Raw genomic sequence first — 27,456 nt, 5'->3', positions numbered from 1 at the left:
TTCAAACTCTATCTCTTTCGAAACTAAAAGTCGCAGAGCGGCACTAGGAGCCTCAAATGGTTAGATTTTTTATGTGCCGTACTTTTATGGGTCTTTAGCCGATTAAAATAGTTTTTAAGGAGTCCAAAAGAGGTAAAAATTGAAAAAAATCGTTATACATTTTGTACATTCATTTTAATCAGGTCACATGCATGTCACATTGGTACAGTGGTAACGTCACCAGCTTTGAATGCTACAATTTTGCTTTCGGTTTTGATTCTAGCTGATGGGACACAAATACATTTTTTTTTTTTTACTTTTGAAATCACATCTCTATAATAATATATACGAAAGCTGGACAAATTAAAATATCATATTTAAGCATATTTTACAACCGGGCAAAGCCGAACTCCCTTCCCCCGCTAGTTAAATTTTTAAAAATCATTTCTGTTTTCGAATTATTTACTCAAGTAAAAATTCCATTTTTTTTTTTTTTACTTGATTACTAAATTTAAAAAGTATTCTAGCAAATTTGAAGATTCTCATGAACCTTTCCATGGAATTTTTCATTTGGGGGAAGATGTGGCTGGTTACCTTTAATGCATCCAAAACCAAACTCCTATCCTTACATCATCAACGCTCTGATCCCCATCTGGCATCAATTGTGATGGATGGCTCTCGTCTGGGTGAGGCTCCGTGTTTTGACAAGCTTCTGGGTTTGACCTTTACTCCTGATCTGAAATGGAACACATACATCAAGTCTGTTGCCAAGGTCGCTGGAAAGATGGTGGGATCCTTCTACCGCTCCAGAAGATATCTCACTACTGATGCAATTCTCTATCTATATAAAAGCCAAGTACGTCCAAGGATGGAATACTGTTGCCATATCTGGGCAGGAGCTGCTAAAAACAGCCTATCCTGCCTTGACAGAGTATAAAATAGACTTCGTGGCTTAGTGGGGGATGCCCTTTTCTCTACCCTGCAACCTCTCTCCCACAGAAGAGACGTTGCGAGCCTGTCCTTGTTTTATCGTTATTTCCATGGCAGATGCTCGTCTGAACTCCAATCTCTGGTCCCCCCTCGCCAATCTTTCACGAGAAACACTCGTCTCGCTGAATCCACTGTGAAAAATTTCCCCCACTCTATATCTGTGCCTAAATCAAAACGCGGATTCCATGAACAAAGCTTCTTTCTTAGAACTGCACGCCTGTGGAACTCTGTTCCGTCTGCCTGCTTCCCTCCGGACTACAATTTGGATGTCTTCAAGTCCAATGTTAACAAATTCCTAATGAACCGCCCCCTTAAGTAAACACTTCAGCAAATCTCCTCACTAACTTAATGTACTTGCAATAACCCTTGTCCCTGAGTGGCTTCCGGTCCTTGATAAGTGGTGATCACTGTGTAAAAAAAAAAAAAAAAAAAAAAAAAATTTAATTAAAGAATTTTAATTAAGTTTCTTAGATGATTGGTTTCATTTCACTATTATACTGAACGAGCAATTTTTTTTTCTTTCTTTTTAATAATTATTGTGGTAAGGATGATAATTAAAATAGAAAATAAATTTGAATAATGACCTGAAAGACACTAAAATGATATTAATGAATTTTGATTTCAAATGATGTATTTTCAAATAAGTTTTCGTTATAATACTTTTGCTTTATATATCATTTTAAAGAGCGTTTTTCGCTCTATCTAATCATTTAAATTATAATCGTTTTAAAAGAATTATGTCTTCTTTTCAGAACGTTGAATACAAGATGGAAAAAAAGCAAATTCGTTCAATTTTTTTATTTCAGTTCAAGCTAGGTCGAAAAGCTGCTGAAACAACTCGCACTATCAAACGCAAAGTATTTGGTCCAGGAACCACTACTGAATGCACAGCACAATGGTGGTTTAAGAAATTTTGTGACGAATATGAGTCTTGAAGATGATTAGCATAATGGTCGACCATCGGATGTTGATAACGATCAATTAAGAGCCTTAGTCAAAACCAATCCATGCACAACTGTTCAAGAACTTGCTTCTGAATTAGATGTAATGTATACAACGATTTACAACCACTTGAGAGATTAGAAAGACAAAAAAAACTTGATAAATGGGTGCCTCACGAATTGAAGAACAATTAACAGAAACACGTTATGAAGCGTCATCTTCTGTTCTTTCATGCAATGAGAACCACCTGTTTCTCGAATGTTTGTTTGTGATTTGTGAGGAAAAGTGGGTTCTTTACGACAACCGATGATGCTCAGCTCAGTGGTTGGATGCAAATGAAGCTCCACGACACTTCCCAAAGCCAGAGTTGCACCAAAAGAAGGCCATGCTGACTGTTTGGTGGTCTGTGACTGATATCATCCATTACAGTTTGTTTGTTTTTTTTTTAAAGTGGTCCAAACCATTACGACGAAGAAGTACTGTCAACAAATGGATGAAATGCATCAGAAACTCCAACAACAACATCCAGCATCAGTCAACAGAAAAGGCCCAATTCTCCTCCATGACAATGCCCGACCACACGTTGCTAAACTAACCCTCCAGAAGTTGAATGAATTGGGTTATGAAACTCTGCCTCATCTGTCATACTCTCACCTACCAACTACCATTTTTTCAAGCATCTCAACAACTTTCTGTGTGAGAAATGCTTTAAAAACCTAAGCTATATCAAAATCTCTTTCAGCGACTTAATCGCTATCAGAATGCAAGGTTTTTATGTTACTGGTATGAATACACTTGTTTTTGCGTTGGCAAAAGTTTCTTGATTCTGATAGTGCTCATTTCGATCAATAAAGTTTTGTTTGAGCCGAGATATGTTCATCTGAATTTAAAAGTTAAAAACTGCAAAAACTTTGTCAATCTGATAATTTGTTTTTTTTTACATAGCAATCTTGCCTTAGTATTTTATTTAATTTTCAGGCTATCATTTTTCTATTTTCGATTACTTCGTATTCAAACTAACAAAAATTTTTAAAAAGTGGAAAATGCCTTCAAGTGATTGGACAATTCTTTCCAAGGAGAAAACATGTAAAACTGAACCGGAAGTAGAATAACAGACTTTCAAAAGTCGCCAAACAGAAAGTAACGAGTAATCTCAAGAACGTTTCGCGGTTTTCTGCAGCAAAACTGAAAGCTATACTTCAGAGTCACATGAACAAGATAGGTATCTATAGAGACAATAGGTTCAGCTGCCTAACAACCCAACGGCATTTGTGAAAAATACTACTAATAATAAAAATACAGAAATTCTGGGAATCTCTTTATTTTTTATTTTTTTTTTATGGGGTTTGTGTTTGTGCTGGATCGTTCAATATTGGACATAGAATTTTTTGAGTTAATCTTGTTTATTGGAACAATGCCGGGACAAAGATCGGCTTTTTTTCTTTTTTTTCATGGCATATATAAATAAATATGTCTCAGATGTGGCTATTTTTCATAAACATTGTACAATCATCATAATAGTAATTATATGAGAGTGCTCAATAACAACCAGAGCCACATTTAAATGTAGAATACATTTTTTTATACAACATATTTTTTGTTACATATATGAAAACATGTTTCAGCTTAAGCCAACTTGGCCCAGCCTCTTTGAGTCAAAAATGTTATATATATATGTCCGTCCCTTTAAAAACTGGGTTCTTATCATTGAGCACTTCATGTTGAAATGAAAAACATCTGTTCCTTAGACCACGTGCGCAGATCGTGATGTTAAAATCACTTGATCAATTCCTGAATGACATTTACCCTTTATAAATGTTAATTTCAACAATATCCTCGCCGTAGTTCTAGTTCATGCTGGCCAATGGAGTCACAGATAGCTTCATGGCTGGGTTCAAATCACTCAACTGGTGGTAATCATGACTCCCTGCACTGATGATTCCTGAAAGGGTGAAACACTAGTGTCTGTAGGTATTAAAAAGTAATTCTAGTAATAATTATATATATATATATATATATATATATATAGTGTGTGTGTGTGTCCGAGTGGGCGTATTAGGTAGATCATTTTGACTTATTCATCAGAAGCCAAGAAGGATTGGACATCCCAGTTTTAGAGGAAGTAAGCAAATTTGAACTTAGTCAATTGAAAAATAAACAGCTGATTTTCAGAGGCATAACACATCAGGAACGTCTTGATATGTAGTATAAGGTGTACCTAGAGTACATTGTTAATGCAACCTCGAGTTAAACTTTACAAAAGAAGAGTGAAAGTAGGGTCAACCCCGATGTGTGTGAGGTATTATGGTGAACGATAATACTAGCTAGGACTAGCAGAGACCAGAAAAAGGTACAGTGTTGAGGATGTCCATACACCCTCTCCCCAATTTTTGAGTGGCCTTGTGCCAAATTTTTTTATTTTTCTCTGTCTTGTTTCATTGTGCAACTTTTCGGAAAAATAAAAAATATATAACTCAAATAAGGCCAGGCTTTCAATTAATTTTTGTTTATATAACAGAGAATCACGAGGTGTAAATTAGTCAACGAGAGGGGGGGGGATGATGGAGATTTATTTTTATTGACAGGCGTTTTTGCTTTCTTTTTTTTTTTTTTTGTTTTTTTAGTAGCAGAAAACAATTCAAGCAAACCAGTCACCTCCTGTTGGCAACAAGCCGAAAAACGAAAGTAAGAATAATGGAATCGTAAGAAATAAAGTATATTTCATAAGAAAAGACAAAAATGCTTTATTTGTATTCAAGCCATTTAATTTTTGTTGTAGGAAGTGATGGTGGTCAAGTGGTTAACGACACAGGCTGACGACCTGAGTGTCCCAAGTTCAAATCCAGTTTGTTCCACAAAAATCACTTTCGCTTAGAATATTGGCAACTTTTACGTGGTCCCTTTTGTAATCCCTGACTGACTAGAAAAATATCGGGGAAACCAGCGCTAACATAGAATCTTCAGATTCATAAGATATGATGATGATTTCAGTTGTGGACTCAAGGATTCTTCATCCCCTAACTGAAGATAACATTTTCTTTGACATAGCAGTGAATTAATGCTTGTGCGAGCCAACAATGCCAAAGATAGACTTTTGTGGATCCGACTCATAGCATTGGTACAAAAAACATAAGTGTGAAACGGTTGCAAAGGTTAAACGGTGAAGATTTCGACGCATAACTAATCTAGTGCGGAAGTTCCCAAATAGCACCGGTAAGTAAGAATCTCATTAGTAATCAATAAGAGAGTCATCATCGATTTAGTGTTTGATAAATTCTATCAGAAAATAAGCCATCATGCATAACAATCTTGTATTTCAGCTTTTCTACTAGTGATGGAACGATTCCGATTCTTTATAAATCTTTAAATATTTAACTTTAGGGTGGAACGATAAAATTGTCGCCCCTAGAAAAGACAACATGATTCCATTTCCATTTGAGGAAAACCGGTTTTATTTTTTTGTTGCAGACCATCTACTAGTTGGCCAGTTGTGTACAAATCCCAAAGTGATAGGAGCCTTCTATCATGTTTGAAAGTGACACAATGTTAAACGAGCGAGATTGAAGATGTGCCCCTATACAACTCATGCTGTCTACTGATCCAAGTTATGAAAACAAGACCATTGCCAGCACCCTCAAAGTGCACCGCAGGATTGCCACAAGTAACAGGGACGTTCCTAGGGTGATGAAAACAAAGTTTCTAGCCACAGTTATGGTCTTTAGTGTGGTTTCAAGTGAGGGCCACATCATGCCGCCCTACATCTTCGAAGTCGGCTTGAAAGTCAACACCAAAGTGTACCTGGATGTGCTGAAGAGTGTGGTGATCCCCTGGTGCAATCAGGTGGCCGCTGGCAGACCCTGGGTGTGGTAGCAGGACTCGGTGCCAGCCCATAAGTCCAAAGAGATCCAGGCTTGGCTTCAGAAGGAGTGTTACGACTTTGTACCCTCACTAGCCCCTCTCCTCCCCCAACCTAAATCCGATGAACTACTTCGTTTGGTCATACATCGAGAACATCACCAACATGACCTCCCACAACACCAAAGCCAGCCTGATCGCCGCCATCCATCGATTATTCACCAAGCCCCATCCGGTGCTTGTGGAAAAGGCATACTCCCAGTTCCAGATCTGTATTGAGGCTGAAGGTGGCTGCATTAAAAAGATGTTAGCTCTGCTACATAATCAAGTTACCGGAATTGATTATTTCAATAAAAGTTTTAAAATAAAGCTGTAGTGTTGTTTTCTTTAGGGCGACAACTTTATCGTTCCACCCTGTATAAAATGGTTATTTTCTCTTAATTACTGTAAAACCATATCTTAAATGTGCATGTATTTCGTCAGCCGTAAAAACACGCTTGTGAGGGGGATGATCTATAGATTTTAGTTTTATTGGAAGATTAAATCAATAAATATCAGCAGTGGAAAATTTTGTTTTAAACAAAATCAAATAAAAAAGATAATTAAGGGAATTGTTTCTGCCATCGAAAAATAGGCACAAAGTTTTTCGATTCTGATACCGATTCCAATACCCCAAAAAGTTCTGATTTTTCCAATTCCAATTAATCGTCCCACCCATATTCTCTATCCTGATGTTTTTTTGTTTTGTTTTTTTTGCAAAGGTCCTCATTTAATGCAACCATGTGCAACACATTGATTTTTCTCAGATTTCGATAGATTAATAGATATTAGTGTATTTTTTTTTTTTTAAATTAATAACAAAACCTTAAATAGTGTTATACATAAAATAAAAGGTAACCCTCCCCCTCAAAAAAAATTGCCGGTTATAGTTACAATTGTCTGCTCTGTTTCACTTCCGGTTTCTGGATTACAGCCAGAATGAAAATGACAAGTAATATACGGTCCCTTTTGATTAATAATTATCTTTCTCTGCTTCAATCTATGGTCCCCCCTCGCCAAACTTTCACAAGAAACACTCGTCTAGCTGTAAACACTATCAATAATTTCCCCCACTCTTTATCTGTGCCTAAACCTAAACGTAGATTCCATGAACAAAGCTTCTTTCTTAGAACTGCACGCCTATGGAATTGTCTTCCGTTTTCCTGCTTTCCGGCTGACTACAATATGGTTGTGTTCAAGTCTAAAGTAAATAAGTTCTTGATGAGCCGTTCCATATAAGTTATTAAATTTACCAAATTTTCATTACTAATGATTACTATATTGACCAATTTCTACTGTACACTCTTTAACCCTTATCCTTGAGTGGCCTCTGGGCCTTGATAATGTGGTGATACCTTTGTAAAAAAAAAAAGAAAAAAAAAAAAAAAAGAAAAAAAAAAAAAAGAAAAAAAAAAAAGATAATGTGAAAGCCTTCCCCTTCTTTCATCATGTTAAGAATAGCTTTCTGGCCTGCTGGACTATGTCTAAATAATTTTCCAGCCAAATGTACAACAAAAATTGGAAGGCCAAAAGAGCAGACAATCTCCAGATTGTCTTGTTTTTTTTACTTTCGGTTTCTGCTCCACAGATGAGACGACGGTGATAAGCAAGATTTAGTTCCTTCTGATTAATGACCATCTTCATCTCAGATAATGTGAAAGCTTTTTTGTCTGCTTGACTAATTATCCAGCAAAAATGGACAGTAGGAACCGGAAGTCAGAAAGAGCAGACAAACTTGATTATTTCTTAAATGCCAACCATGGAATCGTTAATAAAATTCACCTTCATTTTCGAAGTAGATCAATGCAATATTACGTACTCTAACAAAATTAGTTACAGTTTTATCACAAATTCGTTCAATTAATAATTTGATCACAAAAAGATATAATGATTACATATTTTCAAAATCGTATTTGAAAAAAAAAAAAAAATGCGAAACAAAAATGAAAGTAAAAAGAATTTCGGAGGGAGGGTGCAGGATCTAATGATCAATAAACTGAAATAAAAACTGCAAAACAAAAAATAAATGAAACAACAACAAATAATCGAAATAAAGATTGTTGTCCAAAACCAAAAACAAAGACGAGAAAGAAGGAGAGAGTGGTAGGAATTGTATGGAAGTGTTTGGAAAGAGAGTAAGAAAGCAAAAGAGGGGGAGTAAGAAAGCAAAAGAGGGGGAGTAAGAAAAACAAGAAAGGGGAAAATAAGAAATATGAGAGAGGGGGAGTAAGAAAAATAACAGGGGGGGGGGTAAGAAAAACAAGAAAGCGGAAGGAAAGGAAAAAGAGAAGGGGGTAAGAAAAACAAAAGAGGGGGAGGAAGAAAAACAAGAAGGGAGGGAGTAAGAAAAACAAGAGGGAAGGTAGAGAAAAGGAGAGAGGGCATATATGAAAGTGTTTGAAGAAATCTATTTGAAAAGAGTAAGAAAAATAAGAGAGGGAGGAAAATGTGGGAAGGGAGTAAGCGAGTTAGAGAGACTCAATTAGTAAATGGAGGAGATGAGAGAGAGGGAGAGAGAAACGGAAACTGAGAGAGAGTAGGAATGGTGTTAAAACGTTAGTTAACAAAATCTTATGAGATAAGTGGGCGACCATCAAAAACCGAAATACGCAAACATGCAGAAGCATGTTATGAAATCACGCATTCAATATTAGAAAAAGAGAAATAATCTCTCATCATCATAAAAAATAAAAAAATAAAAAATAAAAACAAAATAGCAAAACAACAAATAAAAACAGAAAAATGAAACAACCATAAAGTGTCTAGGAGGATGGAAAGACCGAAAAGGAATAACAGTATCCAAACCTCAACTGAAAGTGCATAAAGAGTACTAGGATCCTGGGGAAGCCGGGCTGCTTCCCAACTGATTATATGGTCGTTTTCAAGTCCAATGTAAACAAATTCTTATTGACCCATCCTCTTAAATAATAAAATTCTTCCCTATCACCATCATCATTACCAATCACAGTATTATCTCACAAGCAATCTCTTATCCTCGAGTGGCCTTTGGGTCTTGAAAATTGGTGATTCCTTAATGAAAATAAAAAAGGGGGAGCATATTGGCTCTCAAATTCCAGAGAAAGCTAATAGTCGTTATGTGGCACAGTGCATTGTGTGGAAGACTGCAAGTGTTGAACTGTCAACGGTAGCAGAGGCCGGATGTACTCGTTGATGGGGTCACAGGTTAAAGTCGTTGACATTGCAGGTGCAACGGGAAACTCAACTCTGACATATAAACAAAAGCCGGTAGCTTGTGAGGCAGAAGGAGAAACAGGCAGACACGCGCTCGGTTGTTGAGGACGCCACTTGCTTGTCCACCGACACCACCACCCCCTCTATCCTACATCGCCGCTAAGTTTCTCACTGTGACATGCAACCATTGAATTTAGTAGTTGCAGCATTTTGAAAAAAGGAATAAAGACATTTATTTTTTCTACAAGTTGTTAGCGTCTGTTTTTGGACAGAGAGCGCTGGGGAATGCATCAGTTATAACGTCTCTTTGTATTATATAGAAAATAGGACAGTTGGACTTAATAGGTTAAACAATGTTGCATAAGTTAGTGGCTTATCATAACACTCATTTATGTAAGTTTATACATCATCACACAAATTTTAGCAAATTCACAAGAACTTTTAAGACGGTTCCAATAACTCTTAGAGAAGTTGAATAAAGATGAATTTTATTCTTTCTTTAGATTAATTATGCCATAAGCAATACCATTATATATTAGCATGCTGGCCCGCGTGGTCCAGTCGTAAAATGCATATAAGTATTATATTTTAATTCATGCAGATTTTGTATTTATTATGAAAGAGCCAATTCTCTATTGATTATTATCCAACATATAGTAATGATTTCAAAAGTTACAAAAGAAAAATAAATAAAATACGACTTGGGTGCCATCCACTAGAATTGAAATCAAAACGTTTAGTGCTCCAGACTTAGTTGTTATTTATCTCTCCAGTGTTGTTACTGTCTAAGTTACCAATAGATTAATACGAAAGGTAAAAAATTAAGCGACTTTGAGCTATAAATGTTTCATTTTGCGCATGCGCAAAAGTAACAGCTTTATTCAATTTACCCTACCATGGTCAAATGTTTTTTCTTTTGTTTTTCAATTTTGACCCTCTTAGCAACTATTTTTGCAAGCTAAAAACAAAATTGAAATTGTTCCACAGGTCTACATCCCCTATATATCAAGTTTCAAGTCTGTAGACTTAAAATTCAGAGAGGAGTTTGGTAGAGACTTTCCACACACAAGATCACTTTTATGTATATGTATACATATATATATATATGAATACATTTGTGTGCACTAGAACTTTTTTCATTCTAAAAATCATGCAATAATGCACAATTCAGAAAATATGCATAAATAAAGTCCAACATAAACAAATTCTTGATGAACTGTCCCATTAAATAATCCAATTTACCAAATTTCTACTACTAACGATTACTAAGAAATTATCCCATTGACTACTGTACACTCAATAACCCTTATCCTCGAGTGGCCTTCGGGCCTTGATAAGTGGTGACCCCTTTATAAAAAAAAGAAAAAAAGAACTGGGCGTAATAGTTAAAAGAAACTAATCATCTAATAAGAAACCATAAAAAAATAATTAATTAAAGTTCGTTTTCCAAATATGACAATTAGTTAATCTTTATTTAGTCGCTCGCATATCCATGATTGAGTATATTAAGTCCATTTTAATAATTTTTATATATCATGTTTCAAGTATGTAGAAAAGCTTTGATGATTAGGATGTGAAATGTTACTTTGATGTCGCTATCCGTGTGTCACTCATTTTAGTTAAGTTAGGAATTTAACTAAATAGTTAGTAGGGAGAGACGAATGTTCTTTTAGCCGAGTCAATTTTATCCTAAATAAAACCTTTAATAAAACTCTCAGTGAACATCTCCTTGTGTCTTCTTTCTTCATGAAAAGTTGAAAGCCCGTGAAAGATCAGTACATGTATAAATATGCATATTTATATTTTTAAACATTACCTACTTCGCCAGCTTTTTTAACGATAGCTGAGACATTTGTGATAAATTTTTTCAGGCTTGGGTGAAACAGTGGTGTTTGTGTATTGAAGTTAACGGAAAACTGAACGGAAACTGTCCACTATTTGCGGCAATGTAAATTTTTATCACTGCCTAACAAAATTGACAGATAAAAAGTTCCATATTATGTTTTTGAATTTTTGAGATGTTAGGTTATACTGTTTGAATTATAAAAAGAATAGCAGGGAAACCCGGTATGTCCTGGGATCGAATTATACTCAATGAATGTTTCACGCCCCCATATTTTTATTGTCATTGAAATCGGTGAAATCGCCCATTTTCAATCAAATCGATTGATTGCCTGCTCTAGTTAAGGATCCATCATGGTGCACTGGGGAGAAGTTTCATATGCCTCCTCACAGTGACTTAGTCCACAATACATTGTAATCTACATTGCACAGTAGAGAACCTACTGTTGATTTTATAAAATTATTCTTATATAGAATGGCTTGAATTAAAGTTTAAAATGCAAAAATCATGTATCATGTTTCTATTGTGCTCTCAACAAAAACATTCATTTCGTACAGGTCCCTGTCATATCAAAAAAGCTACTGTTGATTTTATATGTCTGGCTTTACTGCTTGTGCAGTGATAATAACTTGAATTTAAGTTTAAAACGACAAGTATCATGGTTCACTTGTGCTTGAACAGTAACATTCATTTCAAATGCACCCGTTATATCAAAGTACCTATTGTTTTTATATGCTGGGCCTTTCTGCTTGTGTGGTAATAAAACTTCTTAGATACACTTGTAATGTTAGACTGTGTAAGGTGTTAACTTTGGTCAAGATAGTCTGTTCTTTCTTTCGTCGGATTAATTTGATTATCAATTATTGATACTTATCAAAGACATTCCAATACAAAACCTATCTAAGAATACTGCCAGGCACATAAAGTACCTCCATAATTTTTTTTTTTTTTTTTTTTTTTTTTTTTGCACTTTCACTCCAAACAAAGCACACTTTAATCTAGAGGGCTACTATCTGGGATATAATTTGCATGAATACTATATAGGGAGTTGAGCCACAAGACGTCTGTTTACATTACACTTGAACTTCTGCATGTCAGTACAGTCAAGAAAGCAGGGACACGGAAGGGAATTCCAAAATAAAGCAATCCCAGGGAAGGAACTATTAGAGTAGAAGGCTTTCTCGGCCTTTTTTGAGTCCACAGGGAACAAATTCACACAAAGTTCCTCTAGTAGAGATAGAAATCAGCATGTATAAATACTTCACATGTATGTATAAAAATATTTTATTTTGTTATCGAAAATGTTACAAAAAAATAAACAGCATTTTCTCTGGGCTTATGAAACTTTTTTTTTTTTAATACTTTTCAACACACTTTTTTTGCAAGAGAGTCCATACTTATCAATACCCAAAGGCCACTCGAGGATAAGCGTTAATGAATGTAAGGTGGTAGAGTAGTAATTAACAATTAAAAAAAATCCATTAGGATTTTTTTTTTTTTCATTCCTGGTATTACATTTTCACTGAAGAAATTAACAAAATGTATTTAGTCTGATATTATTTCTTAAAATATAATTTTCAGTGATTTTTCAGAATAGGCAACAAAGCAAACAAGGTTTAATATATATATATATATATATATATATATATATATATATATATATATAATGAATAACTGCTACCAAAGGCAAGCTAAGTTACTCTTCTTCCTACCTCAATAAGTTTTTTTGTGTCTTTTAACTTATTTTAAAATGTTTTCTTTTTTTTTTTCCAATTAAAAACAAAAGTAGTGTAAAGATTATCGAGTTAAAACAAAAAAACAAAATGGCGGTTTCATTCGAGCCATAGTTGAATCTCGATAATTGCACAAAAAATCGAAAATGAAACAAAAGACTAGTAGAACATTACGTTTTTTGCACAATTGGTGCCATAAATTGGATATGTTTATATCAGTATTTTGTTTAATTTTCGATGTTTGAGGGATTATCACAATCTATCAGGTGCTTTTTTCATTTCTTCCATTGTGTAATTTCTAAACTGTATCTTTACAAAGCCAACATTCGCCCAGAGTATTGTGTTGCCATATTTGGGCTTGTGTTTGAAGATTAGCCATTTTGGAATATCTTTTAACAAAATAATGTTTAAGCTTGTCCAAGTGGTCATGAAACGATTGTAACACTGAAGAAATACATTGTATAATAAACATGTGATATATTGGCTATTGCGAAATTTATATATATATATATATATATATATATATATATATATATATATATGAAGATCTATTGTTATTTTTTATTGATGATAATTAGCAGTTTTGAAACACTGCTTTTTTATTTAATCCAGTTTCCAAAGTGATGAGGGAGTTACCTCCCATTTGTTTTACCTCCCTTTTTTTGATGGAATTTTTTTTTATTTTAATTTTTAAAAAATATTTTTATGTGCATAAGTTATCTATGGGCACGTGTTTCTGGCTAACAGCCAGCATCAGCATGGCTAGACTTTCTTTTTTTTTTTTTGCAAGAATCGAATCCATAATTGCACAATCTGAAGCTTAGAATTTTATTGCTGAGCCATGATACGTTGTCAGATTTTATGCACAATTTTAATCGCTTGTAAATATAAGATTTGTTATGGTTATTTTTTATTAGCGATATAAGCAGTTTTGAAACTCTGCTTTTTGTATTTAATTTCGCTTTTTAAGTGGTGAGGAAGTTATGTCCCTTTTTGTTTTGCATGTAATTATGTCTCTCCCATATTGACCCCCTTCCGTCGATTTCAACATATGAACTCCACCACAACTTAAGTTGCTCGGAAATCCACGCAGATGATTTGTTTATAATAGTGGAGGCTTTGTACAGAACCAATGACACTCTTTGGTACAACTTCTACTCTCTGTTGGTACAATGGCTTCCATAAGACAGCAGACAGCAAACCTCAGGTTTTACATCAGAGTTCTTCCTTCTCCTAAATGCACATCTTAATGAAGACTGGGAGTGCATCTCTCGCAGTGAATTAACATGCCTCCGGATACCAACCTGGAAATTTCTATGCCTTTACATGGTACATGCAGCACATAGCCTTCCCAAATGGTCACCCATCCGGTACTGGTCAGGCTCAATATTGCTTAACTTCAGTGATCTGGTAAGAACCGATGTGTAAATGTGATTATGTCGTATATATATTTTTATACATCAAAGTGACCTTGTCTATCTGTATTTTATGAGAATTGATGTCAAAATAATCCAAACTAGCAAGACCTGTGGAAATTCCACAGCAGCATTTTTCATATATAACATATTGTTGTTGGGCATTCTGTGGACGTTCAGTGTGAATGGAGACCCCGCCATATCATTGTATCCCTTTTGTTAAAACTGTAAAATTATTTACCTAAGTCATCTGATTAATGTTGTGTCAGAATATCTCTGGTTATTACAGTTTATCTCCAATATCCTTATAGGAGTCTGTGACATATTTTCATTGTATAGACGCCCAGCACGAGCAGAAACCTTATGATATCATTATATTATACCATTTTTAGACAGATCTACCTTTGGATCCTAGCCAGAAGACCAAGAAGGTATATTTTAGTTTTACGTTCGGCCCAAAAGCGACATCATTTTTATTTATTTATTTATTATTTTTTTTTTTTTTTTTACATTTCGTCTTCAGTGATCGGGAGATCCTACTTATTAAAAAGGATGATAGATGATAACATATTACGAACATTAAATTAACATATTTAAATACTAATTTAATGTTCGTAGTATTTTATCACCTATTCTCTTTTATAATAAATAGGATCTCCAGATCGAACACTTTATGATCTAGAAACCGTAACACACGTACATATGCATGTTAAAGGTACTGCGGTATTAATATATAAATAATACAAAAGTCTTCCCCCTTTGTCAGAAGCATATTCATGAAATTAAAAGACAAAATAAATTACAAAATAAGAATTACAACGCTGCCAAAAGTAAACCCAAGGTCCACTTTCTACTAGTTTTTTGTTTACATAAGTTGAAAATGACAAAAAATAAACAAATAACCAACAGACATTCTGCAAAATAAAACAAACTCATTCTTTCAAACGATAAATTATATAAAATAAAAGTTTAAAAAAAAAAACATGCAATTTTCAGCAACGTAATGATATTCAACCTTTATGCTGGGATGTTAAAAGGTCTGTTCAATTATTTATTTCTTTGTGTGTGTGGGGGGGGGACAGGAAAAGGGAGAATAATTTCATCATTTCTCTTAAAAAAAGAGTTTCTGCAATCTCAAAAATGGTGTCGGAATTCAAATTTCAAAATCATCAAAACGAACAAGGATTTCCACAATCTCTGCACTCACACACGGAACCTCATGCATAAAATCACACACGTTAACAAAATTGGAACAAAATCCCAGAGCCGCAAAAAAGAAGAGAAGAAAACGAGGAGGAGAAAGAACAGATTCAAAAAAATCAAAATGGTTGACTATTAAACACAAACACCAAAAAATGTGCAAAATTCCTTGGCTAAAAATGAAAAATGGATATTTTTTTAAGTTGAGTAATTCTTTTTTATATTTTATAAATTTAAAAAAAATTCAATAATATAACAATTTCTTGAAATTTTGCAGAAAAATAAGATTTTTCTTTATCCTTTCTGATAAGAGTTATACCTGGTAATTGCTTTCCTTAATAAAAAAAGATTAGTAAAGCTATTTAACTCATGGCTAACAGAAAAACTCCCTTTTTATTGGTAACTATGTCAAGATATATTGGGGGGGGGGGGGTTATATGGATTCTTTGAACTCTTTTTCTTGGACTGCTCAACTTACCCTTGATTCTTACCTTACAGTGCTGAGTATTTAGTAAGGAAGTGTCAAGTGCCATTTTTTAAATCTTTAGTATAATTCAACCAAAGATTGAACCCTGTTTCACAGCACATATAACAGAGACTAGTCACTCATTGTGAACTGAAGTAGCAATAAATTTGACTAACTTTTCCATTCCTATGTCTGTGCGTACACACGTGCATAATTCGAGTTGGTATAGTAAGGGAAATAGCTCTGAAAAAAAAAATTCAGAGTTGCTTCCCTTTACATGATAACATTAACAGATGCAAGTACGTTTGTGGATTCTTTGATTTCTTTGTAATATCTAAATTCATTGGATTATTTGAATTTTGGGGATTATATGGATTCTTTGGGCTGCTAAGTTCATATTTGCTGTTATCTTCACGTTTGACCGATGTAACCTACAACCTTTTTCAATATTATTTGGATTTTTTTTACTACTGTTTTCATCTTGAGTATCATTTTCAGAACGTTTCAGTCGATGTAACCTCCGACCTTCTTTAGGTGTATCTTGTCGAACTCGAGAATGTGTCGAATATGGGTAAAACATTCCTAAATTTGACAAGATACACCTGAAAAAGGTCGAAGGTTATATCAACCGAAATGTTATGAAAATAAGAAGATGAGGACAGTAATCCGAAGAATCCAAATAATACAGATAACCAATCCTCAGGTTTATCCTTTTCAAACTTGAAAAATTTCTTGTCAAAGTCTTGAACTTGAGAAAAACTTTAAACTTAAGATATCCATCGAGGTAGATTATTCTCATTCTGGCAGCCATGATCAATTTTGATTTGTTATTCTTAGTATCATGTGTAGCAAGGATAAAACATTGTAAATAATAAAATAAAGATTAGAAAACTAATTCAAATATTCCCAAGTTTGACTACAGGGTGGAACAATAAAATTATCGCCCTGAAAAAGACGATATAATTCCATTTCCGTTTGATGACATCCGGTTTTGTTTTTTTTTGTTTCAGACCATTTACTAGTTGGCCAGTTGTGTACAAATCCCAAGAGCAATGGCAGCCTTCTATCATGTCTGAAAGTGACACAATGTTCAACGAGTGAGATTGGAGATGCCCCGCTGTACAACTCATGCTTTCTACCGATCCAAGTTATGACAACAGGACCATTGCCAGCACCATCCAAATGTATTGCTCGATTGCCACAGATAGCAGGAATGTGTGCATGGTGATGTAAACAAAGTTTCCAGTCACAGTTATGGTCTTTGGTGTGGTTTCAAGTGTGGGCCATGCCATACCACCTCACATCTTCGAAGTCAGCTTGAAAGTCAACACTAAAGTATACCTGGATCTGCTTAAGAGTGTGGAGATCTCCTGGTGCAATCAGGTAGCTGCTGGCAGACCCTGAGTGTGGCAGCAGGACTCAGCACTGGTCCACAAGTCCAAAGAGACCCAGTGCTACAACTTTGTACCCTTCTCTCATTGGCTTGCCCTTCCTCCCTTGACCTGAACCCGCTGGACTACTTCGTATGGTCATACATCGAGAAAATCACCAGCATGACCTCCCACAATACCAAAGCCAGCCTGATCGGCACCATCCACTGAGCATTCACTGAGCTCCTGCCAGCACTCGTGGAAAAGGCATGCTCTCAGTTCCAGACCCGTATTGAGGCGGTGATTGAAGCTGAAGGCAGCTACATTGAATAGGTATCAGCTCTACTACATAATAAACTTACCTGAATTGATTTTTTCAATAAAAGTTTTAAAATAAAGCTGTAGTGTTGTTTTCTTTAGGGCGACAATTTTATCGTTCCATCTTGTATTAGGTTTCTAAATTTAAAAAATACATCTGAAAAAGGTTGGTGGTTACATCGGCCAAAACGTTGTGTGAATAGTAGTCCAAATTATCAAATACTCATTTTAAAAATTCCAAAACATAAGCCAATATTATATCAGATAACTATACTGATTGTTTTGTTTTTTTTTGCAAAAACATAACTTTTGGATCTTTAGAGGTGGAATTTGCTATGGAAGTTTCTGAGCATGTCACATTATAAAATTGATTATTGATTGCTGCTAAGTAATCAGCAACATAGTTTACCACAACTAGAAACATTGTCACACCAGAGAATATCCTGTATCTCTACAAAGCAAGCATACGCCCATACATGGATTATTATGTTGCCACGTACGAACTGGTGCATCCACCACTAAACAGGGTCCAAAAAAGAGTCTCCAATCTTATAAGTCCTGCACAATCAAACAAGCTCCAACCACTGGTCCATCACAACAACGTTGCATGTGTGCCTGTTTTACAAGTATTCTAATGCAATGTGATTTGATGAACTCGTTGTACTTGTACCTCTTTGATATACATACCACTGACTAGCAACAAAATCCCACCCCTTCAACGTAGAAATCCTTAGATGTTGGAAAACCATTTATCTAATAGCTTCTTTTCTTCGGACTTCTGGACTTTGGAATTCCCTTCTTGCTTCCCTGACTATATTGATATGCAGAAGTTTAAATGTAATGTGAACAATCATCTCACTCATCTTCTTACATAGTCCCCTGTAGACATGGCCCCAAATAGTAGCTCTTTATGTCCGAGTTGTATATGCCTTGTTCGGGGGTAAAGAAGAGTAGAAATTTTTAAGCTAGACTTTATAAATCTTAACAAATTCGATAATGATGCCGTTAATAACTAGCAGTATATACCTAGCATTGTTCAGGTTTACAGTGAAGTCATTTTCATTGGGGTTTTTTTTTTAATTGCTTAACCCAGTGGTTCCCAATTTTTTTTTTTTTTTTTTTTTTACATAGCAACACACTATTAAGCTCTTTAAAGTTCCACAGCACACCTATCACAATAAATGAATATTTTCTACTCATAAAGCCTTTTTGCAATTAAATAATACAAAATATAGAAAACCATATAAGGAAACTTTTTATTCACAAGAATAAAACATATCCTGCATTCAGTACTTAGTATAGAATAATAATGGTGAATGATAATGGCTTAACAATGTTTATTATTATCAAAAAATTCAAAATAGCCAACAATTTAAACAAACAATCTATTACACATCTTATTTTTTTATATTTTAATATTTTAACGTTAACATCATATAAGTAGTAATGTGTGAGTTAGTATTTATTAATACAAACAACTTCGGTTATAACAACTTGTAATTTCAATCTATAATCTCTTCGTGGTACACTAGTAATCATTCCATGGTACACTACTGTGTGGCAGCACAGTGGTTGGGAATCACTGGTTTAACAATTAATAAAATTTTAATTGTAAGACAGACAACTCTTATTAGATATTCATCAATTTAAATGCAAATCATTTACTTTGTCATTATAAGAATTATTGAGAAAATATTTTGTATTATGAGCTGTTGCATATTGGACTAAAAATAAAGTGTAGATTCACTTCCTTTCCAGACGGTTAGACACAAGGTCAAGTATGGGTTTGATGAAAGTGCCTCTGTGGATCGAACTTGGCACACCCAGATTGTCAACTGATGTTATTAACAGCTTAGCCACCATCAATATAATAAAGTGCAATATTTTAGGTACTCATGCAGAGAGTGATCCATGCTGAAATAATAGTGTTATTTAAAAAGCCAGTCTTAACATGAGGAGGAGAGTGTGTTTTGTACCTATTCTATACTTTAACCTTATAATTGAATAAAAAAACATATCATAAAACTTTAATTAAATGTGGAAATACGATTTAAAGATAGTGCAGATCACTCTCTGCATTAGCACCATATTTTATTGCCAATAAGATGGCACAAAAATAACGACTGAAAATTGGCTAGTCAGAATCAAAGTTTAAATTGTCATCTTAAATGTTATTTAGGCCAAACTTCTAAAATCCGGAATACTTTATTTCATACATTAAATTAACACAACTTTTTAAATATTAAATTTAAAAAAAAAATTAAATTAAATCACATGCTTACCAACATCCATTTCCAATTGATAATTAAATTTTTAAAAAATAAAATTCCTTTTTTTTTTTTTAACAATGAAAAGAAATCGTGTATTTGAATGGCACTGATATTTAAAGATGACCAAGGATTTTGATTTATTGGTGAAAGTATTTAGATGCATACCAAAATGGAAATGCCAACCTGCTCGGCCAGATGGACTGGTGCTATCTACACTGGTCAAACCTTGAAGGACAAAATATGACAATGGAAAATAAAATTTACTAAAAAAAAAAAAAAAAAAAAAAAAAAAATTTGAATAACAAAAAAAGAACACTAACTCATTTTACAAGACAATGCACTGAGGAATTTCAGCTAAAACAAAATCAAAAAACAAAAAGGAAAAAAATGGTAAAACAAAGAAAAAATACGATTTGTGTTTTAGTTTGTCATAAAATGTTTTTCTTTACTTTTGATTACCTTCGAATTATTACAATTTAAAGATGAAGGAGAAATGGAAGTTGATGATATCACAGCAAGATGAACACACCTGGTCAGTCTTCCACCGTTAGGGCAATCTTCATGTTGCAAAACAAGAGCACCAAAAAACTTATTGCTACAAATGCACAGAAAATCACACAAATTTTCTGGTTTGTGATTAAAAATTTGTACAAACCTGATTTTTTTGTACAACATGCCATGTTTGTGTCAAGCAAGCAGAATGAAGAAAAACATGGCCACTGTGTTTACTTATAGGCTGTCGATCTTATGAAGTAATGAGACTTCAGGACATCTAATATGCATATGAAAGACAGACGGTTTCAATAAAAAGCCTGTTGATCAGAGAAGGGCATTCTTTTTGGCAGAGGTGAGTTTTGTCAGATGTCTATTAAATTTTGACCGGAAATTGTGAGAAGCAGAATTGAAATTTTGATCTGAGAATTCTGAAAAAGAAGAATAGTTTACTGCATGGTGCATGCAAAGATGACCATACCAATCCATCATGCGGTTACAGTAGCAGAGGGAGGGGGGGGGGGGGTAAAGGGATATATAGGTAAAAGAGTTATCTGCTCCTGATAACAGGAAGTACCCATGGAGTTAACTTCCTTGATAACAGGAAGTAACCAAAGAGTGATGTCCCCTGATAGGAGAGATGGAAGGAGACATTTACCTTTTGTGTGGATCTTAGCATTTAGCTGGAAGGGTACATTTTTGCACTTTACACCTATGAAATATTGGAATTGGCTAACTCTGTCCCTTACAAGAAAGTGTAGCACTTTTATGATTTAAAATATAAATGACAATTAAATGTTGCCTACGGTAACACTGAAGAAGAAAATAAAAGGTTTTTGTTTGTTTTTTTACAAGGGAGTCACTACTTATCAAGGCCTGAAGGCCACTCGAGGATAGGGGTTTGTAAGGTGGTAGTGTAGTAATCATTAATGGTGTAGATTGGGTAGAATTTGATTATTTAAGGGGACAGCTCAACAAGAACTTGTTTACATTAGACTTGAAGGCTATCATATTGTAGTCGGCCGGGAAGCATGTGGACTGTTTTGCATGTTGGGCACTTGATTTTTAGTCTAAAAAAGAAAATTATTAGTAGTTTGATTTTTTTTCTCATATAGGTAAGATTTATTTGAATATTATTTGAACAACTACTTGAAGAAGAATGAATTGAGGAAGACAAGCAGTCAGATTTTTGACAGCTGATAAGGAACATTGGAGCTGAGATTTGTTGCTAGTCATTGTGGTGGTGACAAAGCAGGGGAGGGTAGAGCGGTAACCCTAGATATATCTAAGGCTTATGACAAGGTATGGCACGATGGTCTTCTCAGGAAAATCAGATCATATGGTATTACTGGGAGAATACATAATGTAATTAAATCCTTAAGTAAGAGAAGAATCCAGGTTGTCCTCGATGATCGTACATCTAAACAATATGATATAAATGCAGGTGTCCCTCAGGGGTCTATCCTTGGACCTTTATTATTCCTAATATTCATAAATGACCTGCGTGATAAAATTGTCTCTGACAGATGGGTATATATGCTTATGACACCATGCTCTATAACAGGCACGAGGGGAAAACAAATAAACACATATCTAAGGAAATGGCAGAAACACTAGAGGAAGATCTTCAATCTGTAGTGGAATGGGGACATAAATAGATGGTCAAATTTAATGCTGCCAAGACTAAGCTTGTTTCCTTCAATAATTACAAGAAACCTTTTTTACCACCAATAGAAATGACCAAAAACACATTACCTGAAAGTATTCCCTTTAAACTTCTTGGCCTAACGTTCATAGAGAACATGAGTTGGAACAGATACATTGAGAGCATTGCCAAGGCTGCTGCAAAGAAGGTGGGCTTTCTCTACTGTGCTAGAAAACTACTTATGCCTGAAAGTATCCTATACCTCTATAAAGCCACCATTCGCCCATGTATGGAGTATTGTTGTCCCATTTAGGCTGGTGCATCTGCTCCTTGTCTCTCACTCCTGGACAGGATTCAAAAGAGTTGTCAACCTGATGGGTCCTGAACTGTCATATAAGCTTCAGCCTCTGTCCCATCGATGAGAAGTTGCATCCCTCTGCCTGTTCTACAAGTATTTTAATGGTGAATACTCTGATGAACTACAAGTACTTGTGCCTCCTCAATGTAAATACCCCTGACAAACCCAACAAGCAGCTAAATCTCACCCCTCTCCATAGTAGAGATCTCTAGGTGTAAGAAAGCCAATAGTTTCTTCCCCAGAACTGCTAGCCTTTAGAATTCTTTTCTGTGATTCTGCTTTCCCAACTCTACTGACATGCAGAAGTTCCAGTGTAATGTGGATAGACATCTTGCTGCTGATCTCCCTTCATAATATCCCTGCAACTTATATCCCTGATGATAGCCCCGTACTTCAAAGGTGTTTGGGGTGAAAATTGAATATAAAAGAAAAAAAAAAGAAAATGAAGGATTACAAGATTTTCAGTCTAAAATAAGATTGATGGAAAGTTAGATGGCGCAATGTTCTTGTCCCCTTAACTAATCCAATTTACCATGATTACTATGATAGTGTCCTATTAGCTATTGTACACTCATTAACCCTTATCCTCGAGTGGCCTCTGAGCCTTGATAAGTGGTGACTTCTTTAAAAAAAAAAAAAAAGAAGCGGCACATATGCTGGGTAATAGGAATCTTCTAAGCCGCCCCAGCATGGAGTTCAATAGCATATGGGAACTGCTAGTTAAATATGCAGCAATAACAGAATTTTGAAGACTTGTTAGTCGCAATACGAAACAATATTTTAATGGATACCTTTTGAAAAGTAATAAATGACCAACTGAGAAAACTTGATATTTAGAACTTGGAGAATTATTATACTACACTATATATATGTTCTGGGACATAATAAAAAAATATTCATTGAGTTTGGACATCTTTCAAATTTTATAAAATTTATATTACAAAAATTTTTTTTGGGGTCCCCCGACAAAAGGAGGGTGAACCTGTAAATTCATTCTTGTCCGTTTGTCTGTCCGCACTTTTCTCAATAACTACGCCTTGGAATTTAAAAAATAATTTGCACAAACATTAAACATGATATGAGTAATAAAGTAACAGAATGGATTTTCCAAGAAAACTCCAGTTGCCCCACCCTAGGAGTGCCTTTCGGGTTAAAATAGCTAAAATTGACACTTTTGTGCTTATTAAAAAAATTGATACCTTGGATTTTTATAAAACTTTCTGAAAAGTTGTAACTAACTGATTTCTATATAATTTTGTTTGTCTATACATTGCGATAACTCTTAGGTGTGCCCCAGGGGCTCTTTTAGGGCTAATAAAAACCCTCCATTTTTGGGACTATTTTACCATCTTTATCCAAAATTTTCTGTGTATGTCTATTTAGCAGTTTTGCATGGTGCTGAACTCAAATTTAAATATGTTAAGGCCTTGGGAACTTTTAGGGCTAAATGGGGGGGGGGGGGGCAAATGATGGACTTAGTCATTTCTTTTTTTTGCATGGTCCAGAACCCAAATTTACATATGTTAAGGCCTAAAACTGAACCGTTTGTTCATTTTCACCAAGACTTGACGTCCCCTGGGGACTTTTAAGGCTTAATGGTGTGGGGGCAAGTGTTGAACTTAGTCATTTTTCTATGCCTCATTCACAGTGCACTCACGGGGCGGGAAGGGGCCATACATGCTTCACTTGTTCATATAAAATCTTTATTTATGAGGAAGATTTTTTAATCAATTGCGATTGGTATATACAAATTAAGTACGTTTCAAGTAAACAATTAACATTATATATATATATATATATATATATACACACACACAGATCAAAAGCTTTCAAGTAAACAACATATATATATATATTTATAACATTATATATATATATTTATAACATTATATATATATATTTATAACATTATATATATATATATATATACACACACAGATCAAAAGCTTAAATGAGAGTAGGTTAATCCTCCTATGTTGATGTCGATTTTTAAAAGAGTACCTGATCACAATAAAACAATGTGCAAGGTTGACTTTTCAATTCAACCAATTACAATTTGAAAGAGAAAATTTTTTTTTCTTTTTTTTTTACACGGTGGTCACCACTTATCAAGGCCCGGAAGCCACTCAGGGATAAGGGTTATTGCAAGTACAGTACGTTAGTGTGGAGATTTAATGAAGTGTTTACTTAAGAGGGCAGTTCATTAGAAATTTGTTAACGTTGGACTTGAAGACATCCAAGTTGAAGTCAGGTGAGAAGCAGGCAGATGGAACAGAGTTCCACAGGCGTGCAGTTCTAAGAAAGAAGCTTTGTTCATGGAATCCACGTTTTGATTTAGGCACAGATAAAGAGTGGGGGACATTTTTCACAGTGGATTCAGCTGGACGGGTGTTTTTCGTGAAAAATTGGTGAGGGAGGACCAGAGATTGGAGTTCAGATGAGCACCTGCCATGGAAATAACAATAAAACAAGGATAGGCTCGCAACGTCTCTTCTGTGTGAGAGAGGTTGCAGGGTAGAGAAAAGGGCATCCCCCACTAAGCCACAAAGTCTATTTTGTACTCTGTCAAGGCAGGATAGGCTGTTTTTAGCAGCTCCTGTCCAGATATGGCAGCAGTATTCCATCCTTGGACGTACTTGGCTTTTATATAGATAGAGAATTGCATCACTAGTGAGATATCTTCTGGAGCGGTAGAAGGATCCCACCATCTTTCCAGCGACCTTGGCAACAGACTTGATGTATGTGTTCCATTTCAGATCAGGAGTAAAGGACAAACCCAGAAGCTTGTCAAAACATGGGGCTTTTCTTAGAAGAGAGCCATCCATTTCAATTGATGCCAGATGTATTATTATTCATTGTGATATGATGTGTTATGTACGTACACATACTGATTATATGCACAGGTACATTTGATGAGGATTGTGTCGTTGAGCTAAATATTAGAATGTATACAAACAGAAAACCAAAAAAGAAAGCCATCCAGATAGTTTGCCCTGCTTTTAATGATTTCATGAAGTGTTCTTAAGTTTAAATTCCTTAATATCTTGAACTATTTAATCATTGTTTAATATAATGGTTTTGTTTTATGATGTATATTTACTAGGGAGAGTATCATCACTTATCAAGGCCAAATGCCATTTAAGGATAAATGTTAATGAATGTCAGGTGGCCAGTGAGATAACACTATAATGATTGATAATGTTGGGTAGCGGTTGTTTATTTAAGAGGATGACTCAAACAGTAATTCGTTTACATTAGACTTGAAAACGGCTATGTTATAGTCAGTTGGGAAGAAGTCCAGAAATATTTTGTTCCACAGCCGGTTAGTTCTAGGAAAGAAACTTTGCGCATGGAATTTACGTTTAGCTTTAGGCACAGATCGATAATGAGAGAAATTGAATTGTTAGTAGTTGTAGCTAGATGAGTGTTTGCTGTGAATGTTCAACAGTGGAGGTGGATAGATAGAAGTTCAGTTGAGCACCTGTTATGAAAATAACGATGGAGCAGAGACAGACTTGCTACGTCTCTTCTGTGACAGAGAAAGTATGATGAAAAAAAAGACATCCTCCACTAGATTTCAAAGCCAGTTTTGAACCCTGTCAAGTCAGGAAGGGTATTCTTATCAGCTCCTTCCTAAATGTGATAACAGTACTCCATGTTTGGGCGTTGTGTTTTTTGATGCTGAATTTATTTATTTTGATAAAAATTTTTATTCACGATATGAAGGTCCGTATTATTTGGATTCATCGAACTACTGTTTTCAGAACGTTTCGGTTGATGTAATCTCCGACCTTCAGGTATCTTGTTCGAACTCGAAAATTTGGACAGAATTTCGAGCAGAACCCTTCATTTACTTCACAGGGGGTAGCATGTCCTTGTTCCCTCAGCCATGACTGGATAGGGGTCTAGTAATTCACAATTGTATTTTTGGTTGCTCACAAATAATACGAGTAGTCAATCCTCATCTCAAAAGTTCAGGAACGTGACATGAATGTATCTGGATGTCACCGGATCCAATTTCATTTCATCCTCAAGTGGTCTTCAACCCTTAATAAATGATGACTCCCTTGCAAAATAAAGAAAATGGTAATAATAATAAAATACCACAGACAGATTCTACTGAACTCCTGAGGTATTTTCTCTCAGATTATGAGCAACTCATTCCATTTCTCCTTTATTACCTATTCTACATGCATGGAATAGTGTCATCACATCTGGACTGGTGCATCTACCACTACTCTCTCACTTTTAGACAGGGTCCCAACAGAAACGTCTCAAATCTAATAGGTCCCACACTATCAACCAATCTTCAACCTCTGTCCCATCACTGCAATGTTTCATCCCTGTTCCTGCTTTACAAGTACTTTAATGGAATATGCTCTGAATGAACTCACAGCACTTGTATCACCTCAACATAATAATCTCAACTAACCTGATAAGCGACAAAATCCCACCCTGTTGCAATATTTTTGCCTTATAATAGAGTATGATCCCGCACAGTCGGGAGATTCTATTTATAAACGATGCTGCTAGGAACTGACAAATCAAATTAATTCACGTTCTGCTATCAACCAATCAGAAACCAGAATTGCTCCATAAATACTAAACCTTTCCTGTAGCAACTTCGCATAGGTTTTCTTCGTGTCAACATGTGAAGAATCTTTTGTTCTGTCTACTGAGAACCAGTCACCTCCAGGACTTGTGTAGAACAACTAATCATCGGAAACTATTCTGAAACTAAAACGTGGCTTACAACTCAAGACACCCCTTTCATGTTTAGGTCCTTAGATGCTGGAAAGCCTTAGTTTCTTTGCTTGGACTACTAGACTTTGGAATCCCCTCCCCGTTTCCTGACTATACTATTCTGCAGAAGTTTAAATGTAATGTGAACAGACATTTTGCTACTCAAGTCTCCAATAGTCCCCTTTTAGACATGATCCTATATAGTAGCTCCTTACGTCCAAGTGGAACCATACCTTGTTTGAGATGAAGAAAAAGAGTAAAACACTCGTAGGTCAATATAACCTATAGTATTTTGGTAACCTCTATCAATTCTCGCAGATTGTATGCATATTGGCCTTTGCGGACATTAGCGCCGAATGTTGTTATACACTAATTAGCCGTGAACCATTTAACCTTAAGATTAAGATTACAATTCAAAGCGGAACAGAGGAAAATCAATATTCAATATCCACGTGATTTATGTGATGTGATTTTTAGCTTTGATTTTTTATCCACCATCATGCATTATTAATCAACAACTCTTAACATATTTAAATAAGACTTTCCTAAACGAATGCTAAATTTGTATTTTTTTAAATTTTTTATTTTTTTACCAAGTTTGCCTAT

The 27,456-nt window shown here is 35.0% G+C and overlaps 1 protein-coding gene across 20 annotated transcripts in view; it reads right to left on the bottom strand.

Annotated features, from left to right (window-relative positions):
• LOC145278055 (AMP deaminase 2-like) overlaps positions 1-27,456 on the bottom strand; it is a 420,622-nt gene that overhangs the window by 106,196 nt on the left and 286,970 nt on the right. For 7 of the 20 annotated variants that reach the window (XM_080130282.1, XM_080130286.1, XM_080130285.1 and 4 more), the window contains one exon: positions 19,778-19,837. The exons of 9 other annotated variants lie outside the window; for them this stretch is intronic. In XM_080130282.1, coding sequence (XP_079986408.1) covers positions 19,778-19,837 — 60 coding nt within the window. The remainder of the gene's footprint in view (positions 1-19,777; positions 19,838-27,456) is intronic. 4 more of the 20 variants (XM_080130283.1, XM_080130289.1, XM_080130293.1 and 1 more) reach the window with 1 other exon arrangement.

The sequence above is a fragment of the Euprymna scolopes genome, chromosome 6 (genome assembly GCF_053919585.1).
Source record: "Euprymna scolopes isolate OS-2025 chromosome 6, ASM5391958v1, whole genome shotgun sequence".
Lineage (NCBI taxonomy): Eukaryota > Metazoa > Mollusca > Cephalopoda > Sepiida > Sepiolidae > Euprymna > Euprymna scolopes.
This window is presented reverse-complemented; position numbering and strand designations above follow the sequence as displayed.